Below are 21,923 nucleotides of genomic sequence, written 5' to 3' on the forward strand. Positions count from 1 at the left end.
CGGCCCGCCAAACATTTACATTATCAAACTCTCATTACTGTAATATTTGTTGGACTAATTTACATTTTTCATGAAATCTTTTTTTAAAATTATGATTCATTGATCTCATAAATCATTTGTTAACTCATTTACTGTGCATAAAAGTATTGGTAAAATAAGCAATATTTCAGGTACTACAGTATATATGCTTGAAAATAATTGGTCAATTAATTATCATGAAATGTATTATTATAATACAATAGAAATGAGATTGTATTTTTGTATTATTACAATTCTACGTATTTTACTTTATATTACATATTTACACATTTTAACATGTTTTTGTTTTGTTTTGTTTTGTTTTCTTTTGTTTTTACTTGACCGGGCCCATCTGTGCCATTCATTCTCATTCATCTTCCGTTCCGCTTCTCCTCACAAGGGTCACGGGCGTGCTGGAGCCTATCCCACCTATCTCCGGGCGAGAGGCGGGGTACACCCTGAACTGGTCGCCAGCCAATCACAGGGCACATATCAACAAACAACCATTTGCACTCACAATCACACCTATGGGCAATTTAGAGTTTTTAATTAACCTAGCACGCAGGTTTTGGGGATGTGGGAGGAAACCGGAGTGCCCGGAGAAAACCCACGCAGACACGGGGAGAACATGCAAAATCCACACAGGCGGGGTCGGGATTTGAACCGCGATCCACAGAACTGTGAGGCAGATGTGCTAACCAGTCGCCCACCGTGCCGGCCATCTGTCCCATTTAATAATCAAATGTGGAACCTGAGCACAAAAGGTAGAACCACATTCACACCCGTGGAAAATTTATCATCCACCAAGCAAATTGAATTTGAAATCAGCAGCACGGTGGGCACATCCACCTCACAGTTCAGATGTTGTGGGTTCAAAACCAGGCTCTGGCCTTCCTGTGTGGAGTTTGCATCTCGTCCGTTGCATGTGTGGGTTTTCTCCGGGTATTCCGATTTCCTTCCACATTTCAAACATGCATGGTAGGACAGGTTAACTGAAGACTCTAAATTGTCCGTCGGTGTGAGTGTGAATGCTTGTTTGTCTATATGTGCCCGGCAATTGGCTGGCGACCATTTCAAGGTGTACCCTCCCGCCAGCAGACCCGTGACCCTAGTGAGCATAAGAAGTACAGAGAATGGATGGATGGATGGATGAATTTAAAAACAGAAGTTGTGGGAGAATAGTGTTAAAGCAAACATTTTAGAAACAGTTTTACTATTGACTTATCTGTAATACTTGATTTGCTGTGATATTTGCAACTGCTGCCACTACTCGGAACCAGAATTGATTTCTTTGTTTCAATAAAGTACAGTCGGCTACAGTATGTACATACCTTAAAACAGGGGTAAGGCCACAGATATACTGGTCCGGCCGGCCCAGTTGAGATCAAATTTGGGTGAATGTCGCCCGCAAACTAAAATAAATTTGACGGCGCTGCCTTAAAATGACAAGCTTCAATCAATTAGATCTTTTTTCAAGATTCTCTTAGTTCAATGATAGTAGAATGCTGTCTACTTGTAGCAAGTATTCATTTTGAAGACATTGATGGATTATTTAATGTCACTTTGCTCTCTGCATCTGCAATGTGTTACACCATACATCACAAGTTTCTTACAGGTAATTTAATATTATAGAGTAAAATATACAACCCCAATTCCAATGAAGTTGGGACGTTGTGTTAAACATAAATAAAAACAGAATACAATGATTTGCAAATCATGTTCAACCTATATTTAATTGAATACACTACGAAGACAAGATATTTAATGCTCAAAATGATAAACTTGATTGTTATTAGCAAATAATCATTAATTTAGAATTATATGGCTGCAACACGTCCGAAAAAAACAGGGACAGGGTCATGTTTACCACTGTGTTACATCACCTGTTCTTTTAACAACATTCAATTAACGTTTGGGAACTGAGGACACTAATTGTTGAAGTTTTGCAGGTGGAATTCTTTCCCATTCTTGCTTGATGTACAGCTTCAGCTGTTCAACACTCCGGGGTCTCCGTTGTCTTATTTTATGCTACATAATGCGCCACACATTTTCAATGCGAGACAGATCTGGACTGCAGGCAGGCCAGTCTAGTACCTGCACTCTTTTACTACGAAGCCACGCTGTTGTAACACGTAGAGAATGTGGTATGGCATTGTCTTGCTGAAATAAGCAGGGGTGTCCATGAAAAAGACGTTGCTTGGATGGCAGCGTATGTTTCTCCAAAACCTGTATGTACCTTTCAGCATTAATGGTGCTTACACAGACGTGTAAGTTACCCATGCCATTGGCATTAACACAGCCCCATACCATCACAGATGCTGGCTTTTGAACTTTGCATCCATAACAGTCCGCATGGTTCTTTTCCTCTTTGGCCCGGAGGACACAAGGTCCACAATTTCCCAAAACAATTTGAAATGTGGACTCTTTCGACCACAGAACACTTTTCCACTTTGCATCAGTCCATCTTAGATGAGCTCAGGCCCAGAGAAGCCGGCGGCGTTTCTGGGTGTTGGTGATAAATGGCTTTTGCTTTGCATAGTAGAGTTTCAAGTTGCAATACGAACTGTATTGACTGACATTGGTTTTCTGAAGTGTTCCTGAGCCCATGCGGTGATATCCTTTACACATTGATGTCGGTTTTTGATGCAGTGCCGCCCGAGGGATCGAAGGTCACGGGCATTCAATGTTGGTTTTCGGCCTTCCCGCTTACATGCAGTGATGTCTCCAGATTCTCTGAACCTTTTGATGATGATATGGACCGTAGATGATGAAATCCCTAAATTCCTTGCAATTGTACGTTGAGGAACATTGTCCTTAAACTGTTGGACTATTTTCTCACGGACTTGTTCACAAAGAGCTGAACCTCGCCCCATCTTTGCTTGTGAATGACTGAGCAATTCAGGGAAGCTCCTTTTATACACAATCATGGCACCCACCTGTTCCCAATTAGCCTGTTCACCTTTGGGATGTTCCAAACAGGTGTTTGATGAGCATTCCTCAACTTTCTCAGTCTTTTTTGCAACCTGTCCCAGCTTTTTTGGAAGGCGTTGCAGCCATAAAATTCTAAGTTAAGGATTATTTGCTAAAAACAATAAAGTGTATCAGTTTGAACATTAAATATATTGTCTTTTTAGTGTATTCAATTAAATATAGGTTGAACATGATTTGCAAATCGTTGTATTCTTTTTTTTATTTATGTTTAACACAACGTCCCAACTTCATTGGAATTGGGGTTGGAAGATTTTCTGGAGTTGTTAAGTAAGTGATATCATTGTGTTCATCCATCCATCCATTTTCTGAGCCGCTTCTCCTCACTAGGGTCGCGGGCGTGCTGGAGCCTATCCCAGCTATCATCGGGCAGGAGGCGGGGTACACCCTGAACTGGTTGCCAGCCAATCGCAGGGCACATAGAAACAAACAACCATTCGCACTCACAGTCATGCCTACGGGCAATTTAAGAGTCTCCAATTAATGCATGTTTTTGGGATGTGCGAGGAAACCGGAGTGCCCGGAGAAAACCCACGCAGGCACGGGGAGAACATGCAAACTCCACACAGGCGGGGCCGGGGATTGAACCCGGATCCTCAGAACAGTGAAGCTGACGCTCTAACCAGTCGCCTACCGTGCCGCCATTGTGTTCATGTTGTACATTAATCAGAAAATATACTGTATGGTCGTACATAATATAGCCTGCAATTTACTCCAGTACTACTCCAGTACAGGAAATAAGTTAGTAATCAGATGAAGGATGAAGCACTATCTACAAAAAGAAAAGTAACAACACAATTTATGATAAATACAGTACAGTGATTCCACATTCAAGCAACAATAATGAGAATGTACATAGGCTACCAGAAATAGTTATAGGTACAACTAAATAATTTAAAAGTGCACTTGAAAAAAGTTTTCCCTGCAGGTTTGATCCAAATTTTATTTGTGAACAAAACATCTATCAAACATGATGTTCATTTAAGAGGGTGTGTTTCATTTGGAGGCACCGGTGGTTCTGCACTTTGGCCTGCTGTAGCTGCTTTGGCTGATGGGGGTTCTGGCTGCCATTCTGATGCAATAGGTGGTCCTGGGCTTGAGGTCAGTCTCAGTGTAAAAACTTCCTTCCACAATTCTTACTCGGGGTGGATAATGTTGCTCTCTCTGTTCCTCCACCATGATGAGTGTATACTCAGTTGCATCTTTTACTGGTGTCCACCTCACATGTATCGACACTCCATTTAATGCTACATTTAGAATGTTTGGGATTCCCAGAGCTGAGAGTAGAGAGGAATAAAGATGAGTGAGAATTTTTTTTAAATTATTCACTTAAAAAGAACACTACCAATGACAGGTAATTATTTATTTTATTATCATAAAACAGCGTTAACCTTTGTCGATGTTGGCATGGATCATTGAAGCCCACAAATGTCTTTTCCTGCGAGTTCCGACTGGACCTGGGAATCAAAGGAGCACGTTTTAGATTTCTGTGGGACAACGGTGGAATGCAATTTTTATTTAATGTATCATATTTTTGTTAAATGATTAAAAATACCTTCCACCTGCAAAATCTATTTTAGCTCTGTAGATAACTCTAATTGTTCCCCCTCTTTAAGCATACTGTAATAGGTGACGGATTGACATGAAGCTGATTTAGAGCAGGGAAATATAGTTTTGATTTTGGTCAGGACTGGTCGGCATCGTTGTGTTTACCTATAGAAATGTGATAATCAATTGTCCTGTCTTGATACCAGTGCATATACTGTGTGTAACACAAACATTTATATCATCCATATTTTTTTATTATTTAAGTGTTTTATAGGTATTTCCGGTTGGAGAAAGGATTTGGACAACGTTTTAGTTCAAGTAAATAAAACTAGATTTATTGTTTCATTCAAACATGATGTAACCTGTCAAATTGCTACTCGGAAGGCTCTCTCCAACAACATTGCTGGCTGTCACTGCAATGGAACCATGACTGAAGTTGGTCAACTGGCAAGAGAGGCCGGCGGTGGTGCAAAGCACTACGCTCCCTTCCCCTGAGACATCGTAGACGCTGTAGCTTGTGGCCAGCACTGACGCCTCCCAGGAAAGCACAGCAGACTGACTGCCGCCACTGTATTGTACATTCATTGGAGCACATGGCACTAGAAAACAAAGAATAACATGCTGTTGACAAGACATCTAAGTCTCACCTCTCTAAGTCACTCTATTTGTGTGTCAAATTGTATACTTTTTTTCGGTGAGTAGAACATTTTATCTCAATAATACAAAAATTGTGAAGATTTCATTTTAGACCAGAGAGTTATGGTTCTACTGCCCATTGTAAACATACAAAAAAGGCCCCAGAGGTTGTGATTTAGGACTATATACTGTAAATACAACTGTCTTACACAGTTAAATAAACAGTTGAGCAGATGTACAATATATCTTTTAATAAAGTATCCACAATGGCACTAAATGTGTCTCCAGTGTACTGTCTTACCTGTGACTCCAGTAAAGGCACGAGAAGGCTTACTGGTTCCAGCTGAGTTTCTTGAGCGAACCGTGAGGTTGTACGTTGTGCCGCAAGGCATCAGGGTCTCAAAGTATGGCACGGATAGCCAGTAAGAAGAGAGACTCATCAGGGCTTGGGAGTTGTCCTGGATCCGGCCAAATATCTCCACTAAGTACTCGACACCTGAACAGTTGACTGTTTCCCATGAGCTCATGAGCCAGTGATTTTGGTCTATTTTCTGCATTCTAACATCAAGAGCAGTGGGAGCGCATGGAGCTGAAGAAGGAAGTACAAATGAATTCATTAGTCATAGTCATCGTGGTTAAAATGTAAAAGCGCATTAAGGAATTGGTTTCGGCATCACTTATGCATCTACTGTACGTGTAGGTATTACCTGCTCCTTTCTCTACAGGCGCACTTAACGAACTGTTACAGAAGCTGTCAGAGGCTTCAACTGAGAAATTGTACATGCCGCCACATTGCAGTCCTTTGATAGTGCAGGAATTATTGGCACTGTCACAGGAAAGAATTTCTCCTTCCATAGTCTGGGCACGCCCATAATACTTCACAGCACCTTCAGCAGAGGTCCATGTAAGGATGGCAGCAATGTCCTCACATTCAAAATCCACTGTAAGGGTCGAAGGTGGACAAGGGACTGCAAAGGAAAAGGACCCATGCATTAAATGCTTTAAAAGTACTCGGTGAAACTGGAAAAAAAATAATAATTAACGGCGCAGAAAATCATATATATCCATCTATTTTATATTTTCTGCACCTATCTTGTTTTCTGACCGTTTGAACATGGGGAGAAAAGGGTATTTTTAATAGACCCATTTGCACTAAACATTCAGGAAGTCCGTTTTCATATTTTCTTATTTGACTATATATGTCACAGTGAACCAATTTTCTTAAGCTTCAAACTGTCAGTAGAAATAAAAGATTTGCCTGTTTTGTTCACCTGTTGTGAAAGATGCAGTGGTAGGTTCACTGGTGCAGTTATCTCCCCTGGCAGTGACGCTCAAGTTGTATGGCTGGCCGCAGTGTAGATCAGCGAGGGTGCAATTATTCACGGAGGTGTTGCAGTTCTCCGTGTGTCCATCTTTACCTACGGCTGTCATCAGGTATGATGTGGCCACAGGGGAGTGGGCCCATGTCACCATAGGTCCATTGTCCTCGCAAGTGGACATCACAGTCAGATTGTTTGGGGTGCAGGGAACTAAATAAAACGACCAAATAACAATGACGTCAACTGCAGTTTCACTGAAAGAAATCTACTGTAAAATCTAAGAATGCATACCCCCAAAAATATTTGTTTCTGTATGAGGAAAAAGGATCATACTGGTGAAGATTAAATACTGTACCTGTTTTGATCCTTGTGGGTGGACTTCTCAGGCTGCTGCACTTATCAGAGGAAGCTGATACAATGATGCTGTACTGCATGTCACAGCGAACATCCTGGAGTTCACAAGAACTAGAAGTGCTGTTGCAGGAAATCATGGATTGGCCGTGGCCCTCAGCGGTGACTATGTAAAACGGCGTCTCGTTTGACATCTCCCATTCGACAAGGATGCTGTCACTGTTGCATTGTGTCACTGTGTTGATTGATGTGAGGGCACAAGGACCTGCAGGACACCACACATAAGATATGTTCGAAATGGTTTGTAGTTGGATAGTTCAAGTATTCCCAGACTGACTGGCGACCAGTTCAGGGTGTCGTCTGCCTTATGCCCGAAGTCAGCTGGGTTACGCTCCAGCACCCCTCAACCCTGAACAGGACAAGCAGTATTGATAATGGATGGATGGATGGATAGTTCAAGTAACTTGGGGTCAATAATACAGTTGCTTCATGCTTTGAAAAGGTGCGACTTTACAAAATGTTATCCCTGCAATTCAACATCGTATCAGTCAAGGAAATTCTTTGCACAAGAATAGTAACTGAAGAGGCAAGCCGCATCAATATCGAGTGCTTTGGGAAGATCTGGTTGTGCTCGCTTCATCAGCTGTATTCTTCGACTCTGAGTGTCGAGGTATGGGCTCATCTGCGTAGGCTGCTGCCCCCGCAACCTGTTCTCATGTAAGCGGAAGAAGATGGATGAATGGATTTTTTTCCACAAAAATCAAACAAATAATAGTGTCCTATTATGATGTCCATCTATCCATTTCCTATGGCGCTTGTCCTCATTAGTGTAGCTGACTTTGGGTTTACACCTTGCAGTGGTATTCAATGATGAATATGTGTGTGTGTTTCTATGTACTGTATGTAAAATGACAGTATATAGAGTATATTTATAATATACAGTATGCAGTCATGTTTCTTCAATTTCTTCTTTATTATAATGCCTGGTACCACCAAAGGCATTTTGCCTGAAAAACACAAAAGCTTAATTGTATTACTAAATATAATTTTGGTTATTATTAAGAAAAGCATGGAAAATGACCAGCGCTAGATATCAGCTCTTATATTCAACTATTATGAGCTAGTTTCGTTGTAATCATTATATTTGTCCAAACAAAGGTAGCTTTTAGTTGCACTTGGCATTAAAAATGAACAAGTGAAGAAACAAGGGGTCTAACATTTTATCAATGACAATATTATTTCTATTTCTAAATTTAGACGTACTTTACTCATACTTAACACTGTGTATTTCAATCGTTATGTTCAAGCTTTTAGTGTGCAATAGTCTTGGATTTGACTGCATCTGATTCAGTGCAGTGCTGTTTTTCATGGTGTACGGTGCCATGACACTCAAAAAAGTGGACCTTTTTTGCTCCACTTGGACAATAAGTAGGGCAATGAAATGCATTTACAGGGAAATGTTATTTCGTACTGTGACATGAACTTTGAATTATTCCACTGTTTAAGGGTATAGGTCCAGCAACTCAAATAATAGCATGTTTAGATTATGAGCAAAACAATTTAAGCTTATGAGCAAAAAAAAAAAAATCTATAAATGATAATGGTACAGAAATACATATACAGGAGAATGGCCCACTGCAAAAGAAACAAATTATTGTTGTGTTGTCATGTGTGCTCTGCTACGTTTTCCCAATTTAATTCGAATGTGCAATTGTGCGTTTTGTATGGCCTATAAGCATCTAAGCATGGCCTTTTAAATAAGTGAATGTTCCATAAAAACAGTTAAACATTATAAAGATGAAACTCTTCGAAAGTGTAACTATGAGTCAAACCTTTTCAAACTCTCAGACAAACTAATAGATTTCACCACAAGGTTGCACTTGAGAGCCAATCATAAGCGTCGGCTTTTGAAGGAGGAAGTGACATTAAAAGAAATCTGAGCATTTGCAGCTACTTCAAATGTAACAAAAATTGTAATCGTGGAAATAATCGAAATGCACCTGTAATTTGATGACACAGTTTCTCTTAATAATTGAATAGATTACAATTACATACATTTTGTAATCAAATTATATAATTGTGTTACATGTAACACTCTCAGTGGATATGGCAAACGTGCAGTATGTCATAAACACATTGAGATTAACTGTTGAAAATTACCTGAATGTATCTCGACAGCAGGACTGGGCTCGCTCTCGCAGTCATTTCTTACAGACACGAGTGTAACGTTGTAGCTGTCTCCACATGGTAGATTCTCAAAAGTGCAGACTGTACCACTCGAGTTGCAGTACAGTCTCGCTCCACTGTGGCTTGCTGCCACGACATGGAAGTAATGGGCATCAGGGTTGTGGGACCAAGACACAGACATGGCACCCTCATCACAAAGTGCATCAACAATCACGCCCTGAGGTGGACAAGGAGCTGCGGGGTAACGAGCAAGAGATAACCAAAAGCAGATGCATGTAAATATAGTACCATTGAATTTATAGATCTACAGTACTGATGGAATCATGCACTCTGCCCTTGCTTTTTTTCACGGTACCTGTCTGCACAAAAATTGTTTCGCTCTCCACACTGGAGCAGGACTCATCTTGGCCAAATACGCTCACATTATAGGTCTGTCCACACTGAAGCTCGCTCATTTTGCAATAGGTCATAGTGTTGTTACATTCAGTCTGGTGGGTTCCATCTGAAGTGACCCCCACTGCATGGTAGGAGACAGCTCCACTAGCCAGCTTCCATGTCACAGCAACAGAGTTTGAGTGACACTGCAGAGAAGCCTTAACATCGGTTGGCCTGCAAGGTACTAGAAGAGAGAGGAGGTGATATGATTGAACACATATCAACTATTGTAATTGTGCAACTTTTAAAAACATCATCATTTCGTCGACAGTTACCGGACTGCAAGTTAAGGTAGCTTTGACTGTTATCGCAGCGTCCATCCAGAGCTGTCACTGTAAGGTTGTACAGCTGGCCACAGCGCATGTGGGGTAGCTGACAACTGGACTTCGTGTTGTTACATTCAATCTGATGACCACTGGGCCCAAACGCTTGCAGCATGTAGGAGGACACACCCTCACCTTCTTCCCAAGACACAACTCCTATGTTGTCACTGCACAGCATCTCTGCTGTTACCATCTGTGGCACGCAGGGCACTGCAAAGAAACGCGTGGGAATGAAGTATGAAGAATTCATATTAGATCAGCATCAGCCTGTCTAAATATGACACTGAATATTGGGCAACATTCAACATTTCTCATATGTAACATTGTGCCTAACTTCATACTGTGTGAACTTTTAATTTGGTTGGCTGGTTTGTTATAGTAAATCAGATCAGCGCTTATGCATAAAATACATAAACTTTAAAAGCCGGAAAAAAACTTTTGGGAGTGGCCAAGAAAGAACCTATTTCATCTACTATTTTGTTCGTTGTTTTGCTAGCAGTTCAGCCAGTCATCATCTGTCAGAGATGGTTCTGTAACTTTCCTGGTAAGATGTTGGTGCCCCGCTATATTTTCAACTACAAACGCCACATAAATGAAGCATTTCTGCCATGATTAGGATGATTATCTGTTCATTAATCAGCCTGAACATTACCTACCTGTAGTGACTTGCTCTATCGGGCTGTGGGAACTGTTGCAGGCGTCATCTTGGCTCACAACTGTCACACTGTAGGTGAGCCCACACTGCATGCCCTGCACTATGCAGTGATGCATGTCCGTTATACACATGCTGACATCACCTTTGCTGCTCGCCACAGAAGCGTGGAAGTGTGGAGCATAACCTGTTGACTGCCAGGTAATGTTGAGGACACCGGACAGACAGTCAAGGTCATTCTGGATATTCCATGGCACACATGGTGCTGTGGGAGGAAAGAGAGGACTTACAGTAGTTAGTGAGAGTACATTGCATGCTTATATTCTAATAAGGATGTACTGTACTGTAATGGCCCGCGACCCTAGTGAGGAGAAGCAGCTCAGAAAATGGATGGATGGATGGATGTACTGTAATGTATCCCACCTGTTGTCATTTCTTCGATGTCACTTTTGGCTCCAATACATTTTTCATCTAGACCCACAACATAGACTTGGTACTGCTGTCCACATTGAAGACCAGCTATGTAACAGGAAGTGCTACTGGTGTTGCACATCCATCGCTGGCCCTGTTCATTCTCTGCTACGACCATGTAGGTCACTGAGCCATGTGAGGCCTGCCATGACACCGAGATGTTGTTTGAGTCGCAGGATGAGTCAACATGTAGCTGGGTGGGAGGGCAAGGTGCTACGGGAGTTGAGACCAAAACAGGTTAGTAAGATTGTCAGCGCATCACCAGATGTAATACGTGTTTTTTTTAGTTTTTTCTAAAAATTAGATTCTTCTAACATTACTTGAAAAAGCTCTAATATGATGAAATAAAAACAGAATACAATGATTTGCAAATCCTTTTCAACATATATTCAACTGAATACACTACAAAGACAAGATCCATCCATCCATCCATTTTCTGAGCCGCTTCTCCTCACTAGGGTCGCGGGCGTGCTGGAGCCTATCCCAGCTATCTTCGGGGGATAGGCGGGGTACACCCTGAACTGGTCGCCAGCCCATCACAGTGCACATATCAACAAACAACCATTTGCACTCACATTCACACCTATGGGCAATTTAGAGCTTTCAATTAACCTACCATGCATGTTTTGGGGATGTGGGAGGAAACCAGAGTGCCCGGAGAAAACCCACGCAGGCACGGGGAGAACATGCAAACTCCACACAGTCGGGGCCGGATTTGAACCCCGGACCTCAGAACTGTGAGGCAGATGTGCTAAACATTGCCGCTTATTTAAAACTTATTATTGCTAATTATCATCATACCAACAAAAAACCAAAATCAACTCTAAAAGGAGCTGAAAACAATGAATCCGATTTATACCTGATTCAAATGTTACTACAGCTCCTGTGAGGCTAACACAAGTGGAACTTGAAGCGACCACAGTTGCTGTGTACTGATATCCGCAGTCCAGCTTCACTGAGCACATTGTTGATTCAGAGAAGCAGGTGACCACATGACCATGGGTGCCAGTCACGGTAGCTGTGTAGTTGATAGCATGAGCACTCGGGGCCCAGGTGATTACTCCAAAATTGGTGCCACACTCAGCGTTGACTGTCAGATTTGCTGGAGGGCAGGGAGCTGACCGGAAGAACACAACATTCTCATGAGTATTGATACAATGTCCAAAAAACTACTACAGTATATGTAGAAAAATATTTTTTTGCATTACACTAAATATATTCCTTGGTCCGATAAAGGGAGGAAAATAATGAATTAGTGAATTTTGTATCATTTGATTTTTAACCTGTTTCCGTTTGTACAGTCGGGCTGAGCGCACTGGTGCACTCTGTGTCAATGGCCGCAACTTCTAGCGTGTACAACTGGCCACACTGCAGGCCGCTGATGACGTGATACGTTTGGGTGGCAGAATACATGGCGCTGGCACCACCCTCCTCCTCAGCGTGGATTCTGTAGGTTGCGCCACTCTCTGGACTCGGATCCCATCTTACTGTTATGTCATTGTTAGCGCACGTTGTTACTCCGGCCACGGATGCTGGTGGGCAGATAACTAGAATATAAAGAAGGACAACGGTGCTGTAAATATCTTGAATCAAAGTGATGTAATAAATATATATAATTGTTACTCCTTTAAATGAAAACAAATAATTGCTAAGCATTCAAAAAACTCTCAGATGCAGTGCAGTTCTACTCCACTGCCAACTTGCCAAAGTCAAACATAATCCATCGATCCATTTTCTGAACCGCTTATCCTAGGGTAGGGCACACCGGCTAGGGTCGCGGGTGTGCTGGAGCCTATCCCAGGTGACTTTGGGCGAAATGCGGGGTACACCCGGAACTGGTCGCCAGCCAATCGCAGGGCACATACAGTATAAACGAACAACCATTCGCACTGACATTCAGAACTACGGGCAATTTCGAGTCTTCCATTAACCTAGCATGCATGTTTTTAGGATGTGGGAGGAAACCGGAGTACCCGGGGAAAACCCACGCAGGCATGGGGAGAACATGCAAACTCCACACAGGCGAGGCTGGGATTTGAACCCGGGTCCTCAGAAATGTGAGCCAGATGTGCTAAACAGTTGTTAGTGTGCCATGTACAATATGAATATATTTTTAACTTTGATATTATCTTGGTAAAATTGGAATTTTCAAGACAGCTGCTGTCCTGGGCCGATTAGATTAGATTGCGTAAGTGGTCATAATGTTAAATCTGTTAATTATATTATGCTGAAGATGAATTATTGGCGAGAATGTCAAAGTGCTCTTTCGAAAAATACATTTTTACAATATACAGTTCTTCTTACCTGACTGGAACAATAAAGGGAGGCTTGGTTTGCTCCAGCATCCTCTGCCAACAGTCACAACTGAGATGACGGCTGTCTCACCACAGTTTAGGCCTGTGAGTGTGCAGTACGTATCGCTAGAGTTACAGCCGTGGTGGTCAGCCATAGAGGTCACTGCTGTGGCTTCATAGTAGTCTGCTCGCCTTGCAGCGTTCCAAGTCACATGGACCACACTCCCATTGCACTGCAGAGACCCCTGCACATTGGTGGGAGGACAGGGACCTAAGGGAAAATAAGCAAAAGAGGAGGATCAATCAGCATTAAGGAGGTAAAGTGAGGAAAATGTAGCAAGTTTGTTACAGTATTTGTATTCACTTAGATTTGACACTTTATTAGGTACAAATGCACATTTTATTGCTGATCCAAAAGCTGTATCAACAATGTTACTGTGGTTTTGGTTTGCAGTCATGCAAAATGACACTAAGAACGAAAGGGGCCAAATAATTTGTGCCTCTCGTGAAGCGAAATAAGGTAACACAACATTTACAGACCTACAATGTTGTGAATTTCAACTACAGACACAATAATAAATAGAGATATTATGACAGTGTAAATCAAAACGGAGTATTATAATTATCTTTGCAAAAAAAAAAAAAACTTTTTAATGGTCCTCATTTGATTGTGCAGGTGCACCCAATGTCGTTGATGTGTCAATAGGATCACAAAATGAATATCAATTAATTATTCATTACAATAAGCAAGTTTTTTTTGGTTTTTTTAATTATTATTTAAATGTGTCAAAATTTCCACCTGTAGGGTAGTTTACAAAGGACATTAAAGTATCATATTTACACAGCGACATCCCTCTCTGCTTTGTAGTCATGTGCCCAACTCAATTCAAATAACAAAATGATTGTTCACTAATCATTATTTGATAGAAGTAGACCTCTCTGTTGAGGTTTACTTGCAGCACATACAATATACTTTATAATTTTGTCACTGGAATAGCACAATGCAGTTTATGCTGCTATTGCGAGCACAGACAAACTGTACTAAATCACTAGACATATAAACTTATTACATACTAAGAAATTTGAAAAGTAAGTGTGTCGAGTAATGTGGCACCTTTACCTGCAATATAGGTGTAAGGGTCACTGCCCAAGCCATGGCAGAGGTCAGACAAAGGGGTGACAATGACGTCGTACGTATGATCACAGTTCATTCCAGGCAAGTGACAACGTGTGTCATTTGTGCTGCACTGTTTTATGTCACCACTCGTGCTGTGTGCTGTCACATTGTACCACGTGGCACCACTACTCGGCTGCCAGCTCACTGCTGCTGTGTTGTCATCGCAAAGCAGAGCGGCTTGGACGTCCGTGGGAGCACAAGGTGCTGATGGAGGGGGAAAAAAGATCAACTATTGAGTTATCGTACATATAATTCATTCAATATTAAGCCATTTTCATTCACTGGCACTTTCAACTCTTTTAGGAATATGTCAAAAAGATGAGAGGGTCCTAACTTTGAGAGCCACTTTGTACAAAATACATGGAAGCGGTACTGGTTGCTGTAAAGACACCCTTTTGATTCCTGAGCACTGGTCAGGTACCAGTGAGTAGAACCCCCACTGAACCACCAAGTAAAACATCAACACACACAGTCATCTCAATATGAAATCCCACCTAATACTGTAGCGGAAAAAATAAAAATAAAATAATAATGAAAAAATGAAAAAATAATAAATTTTTATTAATTATTCCCCATCCAAAATATTTTGAACAGGAAGGCTAATTCCTTATTTTTTGCTGTAGAAGAAAACATTTTCATTTGAGTCAAGAGAGCAACACTGCAGTTTTCAGTTGTTCAGTCGAACCTTTTGTTTGAACCAGCCCATTTGAGCAAAAGTATTGGAACATGTGACTGACAAGTGTGTTTTGTTGCCCAAGTGTGTCTGATTACATTCATTATTTAAACAATGAACAGCTTTGAATGTCTATGCTAAGCCACCAATTTGGGTTTTGCCAATGAAGATATAGGTAAAAAAAAAAACACGCAATTGTGAAGCTGAAAGATGGGCAATCAATCAGAGCCATCACACAAACATTGGCTCTCGTCAATGCAAATGCCCAGAGGAATCAAAAAGGCACTTGTGTACTAAGTGACAGACATCAACTGAAGTGTAAAGAAAGACCCTAAAACAACTTTTCGTGACATCAGCAGAAAACTGCACAGGGCAGGGATGAAAGTCACGAACATGAACTAAGGCACAGAGGCTACACAAGAAGATGCAAACCACTCTTTAGCAAGAACAATGGAAAGGCCAGGCCGGAATTTGCCAAGTACAGAGTTTTTTGTACAAGTAATTTTTCTTTGTTTACCTATCTCTGCCAGTAACAAATAAATGCTATTCCACCAAATGCCAGGATGTACAATTAACCTGTGTATCCACCTTTTGCCATTCATTCCAAAAAAATAATAGCTTTGTGGGCACAGATTTTACACGGAATCTCTACATTGGTGAGTACATTGAGACAAGATCATCATTATTTCAGTATAAGCTTTTTATCACACGTTTGGTTGTTGGTGTGAGATTTTTCTGTTGAAAAATGCGTGCCTTGGTTCAACGACATTTGGGAAAACACTGATCTAATGAGAACCCTAGAGTGTTCCATATAGCATAGAAATACATTCATAAGTCAATAAATCATCACTATGACTAAACTGTAGAGTACAAAGTACACATATACTACTGTATATCCTGTATTTCTCCATCACTCCTCCCTTACCTGTCAGTATCTGTGTTACGCTTGACATGCTGCTGTTACAGTGGTCGCTCACTGCCATGACAGTCACGTTGTACATGCTACCACAGCTCAGTGAGGGTAGGGAGCAATCCGTCTGTGTGGAGCTGCAGGAAGTCATGTGGTTTGGAGAATAGGCATTGGCGTAGAAATTGTTGCTGCCCAAAGTGTCATCCCAGCTTACGGTGGCTAAGCCTGTCGTACAGGAGTATGTGTGGACCATATTTGTAGGAGTACAGGGAGCTGCAAAGAGAGGAGCAGATTCTACGTCTGAGCTCTTATTCATACTGTACAATAACTTCAAACAACAGTAAGGATGTTTCACAAGCAGCAAACAAACCTGACACAATTTCAAATGTAGAGCTGGGATTGCTTGAACACTGAGTTCCTTGTGCAACAGCATGAAATGTGTAGGTGTGTCCACAGAGAAGGCCACTCAGGGTACAACTGAGGTCGGTGGTAGAATCACAGGAAGTAGAATGTCCCACGCTGGAGGTTGCGCTGACTGTCACCTTTATGGCATCTTCATCTTGAAGCCAGGACACCGACACTTGGTTGGTGGCACAATCCAGTGAATGTGCTTGAATTCTTGGAGGACAGGGTGCTGGGCAGGGAACAAACATACCATACAGTACATCATCGGTGCTACCTAATGCTGTTTGACATTTTCAAGAGGATTATATCAAAGTATGTATCACAGCATTGTTGGGTTGCATGTATTATTATACTGCAGATTCATTATCTTTGCAGTATGTCTATCTGTACCTGTTGTCACATTAGTTTGAGCATGGCTGGTACTGGTGCAGACCCCATTCTCTGCCAGTACTGTAACAGTGTAGTCTTCCCCACACAGCACCTGGCTCAGCTCACAAAAATTCATGGTGGAATTACATGTGTCATTATGCCCAATGGCCTCCGCCAGGACTGTGTAATATTGAGATCCAGAGCTGTGTTCCCACATAACTTTTGCCACGCCAGAAATGCAGTCGAAGGAAACGCCAACACTCGCAGGTTCACAGGGTGCTGGAAATTAAATTGGCGATATCAATGATTCTACTTTTTGATATATATATATTTTAATAGCTCATAAAAAAAAAAAAAACAATAACATTCACCAGTTGTCACAGTGATCTCAGTGCTCTCAGAGCTGTTGCACTGGTTGTTCTGAGCCACCACACTAAGCATGTATGCATGAGCACACCGTAGGCCTGGGAATTGGCAACTTTGCTCCGATGTAGAACAGGAAGAAGTGTATCCTCCCACTCCGGTCAGGGCGGAAATATACCACAGTGCACCAGGAGCTGGATCCCATGAGCTATACACTGTGTTAGAGTAACACTCTACAATGCTTTGGACATTAACAGGAACACAAGGACCTGAGAGAACAGAGAAGGGGAAACAATTACTACAAATTGATACTTTCGAACCTGAAGACCAAAACACTTCATTGAGTCAGTAAAATAATCAGTCTCACCGGAATTCATCGTCTCTGGAAGGCTCCTTGGTCCTTCACAGGTGCCGCTAACTGCAGCGACTGTCAGGTCGTATTGCGTCCCGCACTGTAAGTTACCCATTGTGCACGTGGAAGTCTCTGTGATGCATTTTAGTTCCGTGCCATCTCCGGCCAGGATACTCACACTGTAGTTTATAGGCATTATCCCGGGTACCCAGCTGATGGTCAGCATGTTGGTGCTGCAGTTCAAGGCCTTGACAACATTCTGCACAATGCATGGGGCTGACACAAGCAAAGAGTTCAACACATTTTTGTAAATGTAAGAGAATGACCAGTTTGTTTGTTTTTTCCCCACAGTGTACTTAATGAAACATATAGTACATACAAGTGACAGCAAGAAAATTATGAACAGAAAATTATTTAGGGACATTTTATGAAATTGATTATCATGGTATGACATATAAGTAGTGTCAGAAACATTTCTTGATTAATCTGGCTGGCAATCTGAGGTAAAAGAACATTTGTTTATGAATAAATGGGATAAGGTTAATTGACGACTCTAAATTGCCCGTAGGTGTGAATGTGAGTGCGATTGGTTGTTTGTTTGTACGTGCCTGACGATTGGCAGGCAACCAGTTCAGGGTGTACCCCACCTCCTGCCCGATGTTAGCTGGAATAGGCTTCAGCGCGCCCGCGACCCGAGTGAGGAGAAGCGGAACGGAAGATGAATGAATGAATGAATGTCAACTTGTTGTGGCTAACATCTACGATGCCGAGCGTGAGTAAAATATTTTACGGAGAATAGCTTAATACAAGACTAATGAAAGAGAACCAGGTCCAGTTCCACGGGTTCCGGGTCGTGCTGTATATTCAGTACTCACCTCAAACTTTTTCTCACTGTGCCAAAGTCAAGGAATAGCAAGTTAAGAAGAGACACCCACCAGTTTCATGGATGACCGGCTTGCTCTCAGGACTTTGGCAGTCGCCATTTGTGGCTGACACAGTGAAGCTGTACTCCTTGCCACAGTGCAAATATTCTAAATGACAAACAAGGTTTGTCGCTGCTGCACAAGTCACAGTGTGTCCATCTGCGCTCACGGCCTTGCTGGTGTAGGACACTGCATTAGGGCTGCTGTTCCAGCTTAAAGTGGCAATGTTGCTGGTACAATTGACTGAAACGTTCAGCTGGGAAGGGGGGCACGGTGCTGCAGGTACATTTAAAAATGCAGTTAGTATGTAAGCAGACGAACCAATATACACAGTATATTTCCGCATGACTTTACCTGTTAGCACCAGCACCTTGGCGCTCTCATTGCTAAAGCAGTTGTTGTTGCCAGCAGACACCACAATGTGGCAAACCTGACTACACATCAGACCCTCCATCCTGCAGCTCGTTTCATTGGAAGCACACGACAGCTGATGGCCATCTCGGGGTGTTGCAGCCGCATCGTAGTGCAGAGCACCACGACTTGCTTGCCACGACACCTCAACATAACTCTGGCCACAGTTTGTCCTAGCCACCACATTGGTGGGCACACATGGTGCTGTAGAAAAGGGAACCATAATTAACACACAAGTGTATGAGGAAAAGTGTTCACATTTACAGTGATCCCCTGTTCATCCGTAGAAGTTACGTACTCAAAGTTGTAATTTTACGATACAGAGAGACCATATGATTTTTTTTAATTGCCCTCCAACGCGCTTTTAACAGATTTAAACTTTTCAAACCACACTTTCTAAACACATCGTAAACGTATCTGAGCCAAACAAAACTGCAAGCATAAAATGGATGGAAAATAGACAATAATGGAAAAAATGGAATAAAAAATACAAACATTTATTTGATAGTTTTAAGCCTTAAAATACCCTACCACATGTTGTAATTACATTGAAACGTATTTAAACACACCTTTTAAACACATTGTAAATGTATTTTAACATTAAAAAATTATACATTTCACTGAAAAATCTCCAGTTTACCAAGACCCTGACAGGTGAACAGCGAGAGTAGCAGGGGATTATTGTAAACATTTAAACGATACTGACTGCCATACTGTAGGATTAGAAAGAACTTAATTTATGAAGGTCTATTACTCTTACTTACGTATAATGATTTATCGTGATGATTAAATGCTTTATTATATCAATACACATTATAAAATACCTAATTTATCCTTTTCCAATATTACTTGTATTTCGGGGATTTTACCCTGTCAGTCTAACGGAAAAACGAAAGAAAAAAAAGTTGCATTCTCGCTTACCTTTCCAGACAAGTGTACTCAATTTTGCCTCATTCACTTCAAAAGACTTGATTAATTAACAATTCTACACAAGCAACCAATTTAACAACGGATTTATTTAATATCTTCCCCCTCCCAGTCTACATATGTCCATATCTCCAAGTGAACCCCCATGTGAGGTGAGTAGAAAAAAAATCGTTTTTCACAACCACATGTACTCAAACGGTGGACAGACAATGCAGCTAAGGGAGGAGAGAAAGAAAGAAGATATGGAAAGGACTCAAGGACGTATAGTGTTGTTTTTTTTTATCTAGCAGTATTGAACATTTATCACTGTTTGACAATGTATCAAACAGTCACCATAGTTCCACCGAGGTCAAATTTAGCATTGATAACACAAGACCAAGAGCAACATGGGGCTTAGTATCAGTTCCCCGAATAATCCTATACCGACTAAAATAACTATTATTTCTGTTTATAGTTCTAGATAAAAAAAATATATTCACAAATGGTGCTGTGTAATGTCAAATGAAATCTCACCAGATTCCATGTAGATGGGTTGAGAAGGCATGCTTGGGCAGATGCTGTCATGGTGGAAGACGGTGACAGTGTAGAGTTGACCACATTTCAGGGTTGGTACCCCGCAGGTGGTTTCAGTTGAGCTGCAGCTCAGAAGTCTGTCATATTTATCCACTATGGTGACGGTGTAAGAGTTAATTTCGGGCTGGCCATGCCAGGAGATGAGAGCCTCATTGGCTTCACAATTCAAAGAGGCAGTGACATTACTTGGGGGGCAAGCCGCTGAAATAACAAAAGTTAGAGAGTTTTCCTTTAATGAATATGCAAAAGCATATGAATTCATTTGTGTTGTAATAATATTTCATTATAATTACAGTTTATAGCACTTTTCTAAGACACTTTACAATTGCACACATTATTCATTCACTCCAATATCCCACCCTGGTGGTGGTAAGCTACTTGTGTAGCCACAGCTGCCCTGGGGCAGTCTGACAGAAGCGTGGCTGCCACTCTGCGCCTATGGCCCCTCCGACCACCGCCAAACATCTAACCACATTAATTTGTAGGGAATGTGTGTTAAGTGTCTTGCCCAGGGACATAACAACGACATGTGCTCGTGCGGGGATACAAACCGGTGACCCTCCAGTTACACGGTGTCCTGTCACTCTCTGTCCATTGGAAATAGATACACAAGTAAAAAAAATGGTTTTAAAAAAAATCACCTGTCTCTGTGGTGACCGCCTCGCTCTGCGTGCTGTTGCACTTGAAGTTGGAGCCAATGACGTATGTAGTATAACTGGTGCTGCACTTCAAGCCAGCAATCGTACAAGTTAAATCCATTGTGTTACAGCTGTGAACGATGCCGCTGCTATCCATCGCCATGGCATCATAGAAAAGAGTACTGCCTGACACTGCCCAGGTCACTGTGATGGAGTCTGCACCACATTCGTTGACTGCTGTCACATTATGAGGTGTGCATGGGACTAGAGGACAGAGGGTGACAAAATATTTGAATCAAATCTTATTTGTACTTAGTCACAATCAAATCACATTGAATTGCCAAAATTCCCATTACTTTTTAGTTCATAAAGCTCCATCAACAGAGTAAAAGTGTAAGTAGTGTATCTAAGATAGATACTGCATTTACAGAAAGTATAGCATTTTGATGCAGATACTGTGTAATAATATGTATGTATTTGCAGTTTGTTGGCATTGGAGTCAAGCTGGACAGTGTCCTGCCAAATGCAACAGATGACGCTATGATGAATAAACATTTAAGTTATGTGTTCTGCCATTCTCTTTTATCATGGAATCTCGCCCAATGAATGGCTACTATGTCACGTTCCTTTGATATAATTGGCTCATAACGAAGGTGACAAACAAATGACCTGACCTGTCTCAGCAACAGGTCCCAGCCTCCTCGGGCTAGCGCATTCATCATCAAAAGCCGTGATAAAGATGGTCAAGTACTCTCCACAGGGGATACTCTCTATTACACAGCTGTCGGAATGTGTGCTGCAGTTGTAATGGCTGTGTCCCTTATTGCCATAAGCCTCCACTGTGTAACGCAATGCACCCTCAGCCAGGTCCCACTTGCTGACCAGAAGGTTTGAGTTGCAGTCGGCCGAGGTTTGCAGATTTTGGGGTATGCAGGGTGCTGGAGGCAAGCAAATAAGCTCAACGATGATATTATTATTAC

The 21,923-nt window shown here is 41.7% G+C and overlaps 1 protein-coding gene across 2 annotated transcripts in view; it reads right to left on the reverse strand.

The window, feature by feature from the left end:
* Positions 1-3,906: 3,906 nt before the first annotated feature.
* The window catches only part of LOC133481241 (fibronectin-like), a 28,112-nt gene continuing 10,095 nt past the window's right edge, over positions 3,907-21,923 (reverse strand). The window contains exons 9-35 of one of the 2 annotated variants that reach the window (XM_061780381.1): positions 21,618-21,881; positions 20,947-21,207; positions 20,246-20,506; positions 18,749-19,009; positions 18,407-18,670; positions 17,650-17,747; positions 17,487-17,571; positions 17,128-17,388; positions 16,778-17,035; positions 16,353-16,616; positions 15,998-16,255; positions 14,343-14,603; positions 13,233-13,493; positions 12,212-12,475; positions 11,788-12,045; positions 10,881-11,141; positions 10,462-10,722; positions 9,758-10,015; positions 9,403-9,666; positions 9,021-9,281; positions 6,865-7,125; positions 6,462-6,719; positions 5,898-6,158; positions 5,492-5,779; positions 4,917-5,153; positions 4,398-4,463; positions 3,907-4,283 (exon numbers count right to left, since the gene is read on the reverse strand). In XM_061780381.1, coding sequence (XP_061636365.1) covers positions 4,003-4,283; positions 4,398-4,463; positions 4,917-5,153; positions 5,492-5,779; positions 5,898-6,158; positions 6,462-6,719; positions 6,865-7,125; positions 9,021-9,281; positions 9,403-9,666; positions 9,758-10,015; positions 10,462-10,722; positions 10,881-11,141; positions 11,788-12,045; positions 12,212-12,475; positions 13,233-13,493; positions 14,343-14,603; positions 15,998-16,255; positions 16,353-16,616; positions 16,778-17,035; positions 17,128-17,388; positions 17,487-17,571; positions 17,650-17,747; positions 18,407-18,670; positions 18,749-19,009; positions 20,246-20,506; positions 20,947-21,207; positions 21,618-21,881 — 6,536 coding nt within the window. In that variant the 3' untranslated portion in view covers positions 3,907-4,002. Of the gene's footprint in view, positions 4,284-4,397; positions 4,464-4,916; positions 5,154-5,491; positions 5,780-5,897; positions 6,159-6,461; positions 6,720-6,864; positions 7,126-9,020; positions 9,282-9,402; positions 9,667-9,757; positions 10,016-10,461; positions 10,723-10,880; positions 11,142-11,787; positions 12,046-12,211; positions 12,476-13,232; positions 13,494-14,342; positions 14,604-15,997; positions 16,256-16,352; positions 16,617-16,777; positions 17,036-17,127; positions 17,389-17,486; positions 17,748-18,406; positions 18,671-18,748; positions 19,010-20,245; positions 20,507-20,946; positions 21,208-21,617; positions 21,882-21,923 lie in introns of both variants that reach the window. The other variant, XM_061780380.1, reaches the window with a different exon arrangement.

The sequence above is a fragment of the Phyllopteryx taeniolatus genome, chromosome 7 (assembly GCF_024500385.1).
Source record: "Phyllopteryx taeniolatus isolate TA_2022b chromosome 7, UOR_Ptae_1.2, whole genome shotgun sequence".
In the NCBI taxonomy this organism is placed as follows: Eukaryota; Metazoa; Chordata; class Actinopteri; order Syngnathiformes; family Syngnathidae; genus Phyllopteryx; species Phyllopteryx taeniolatus.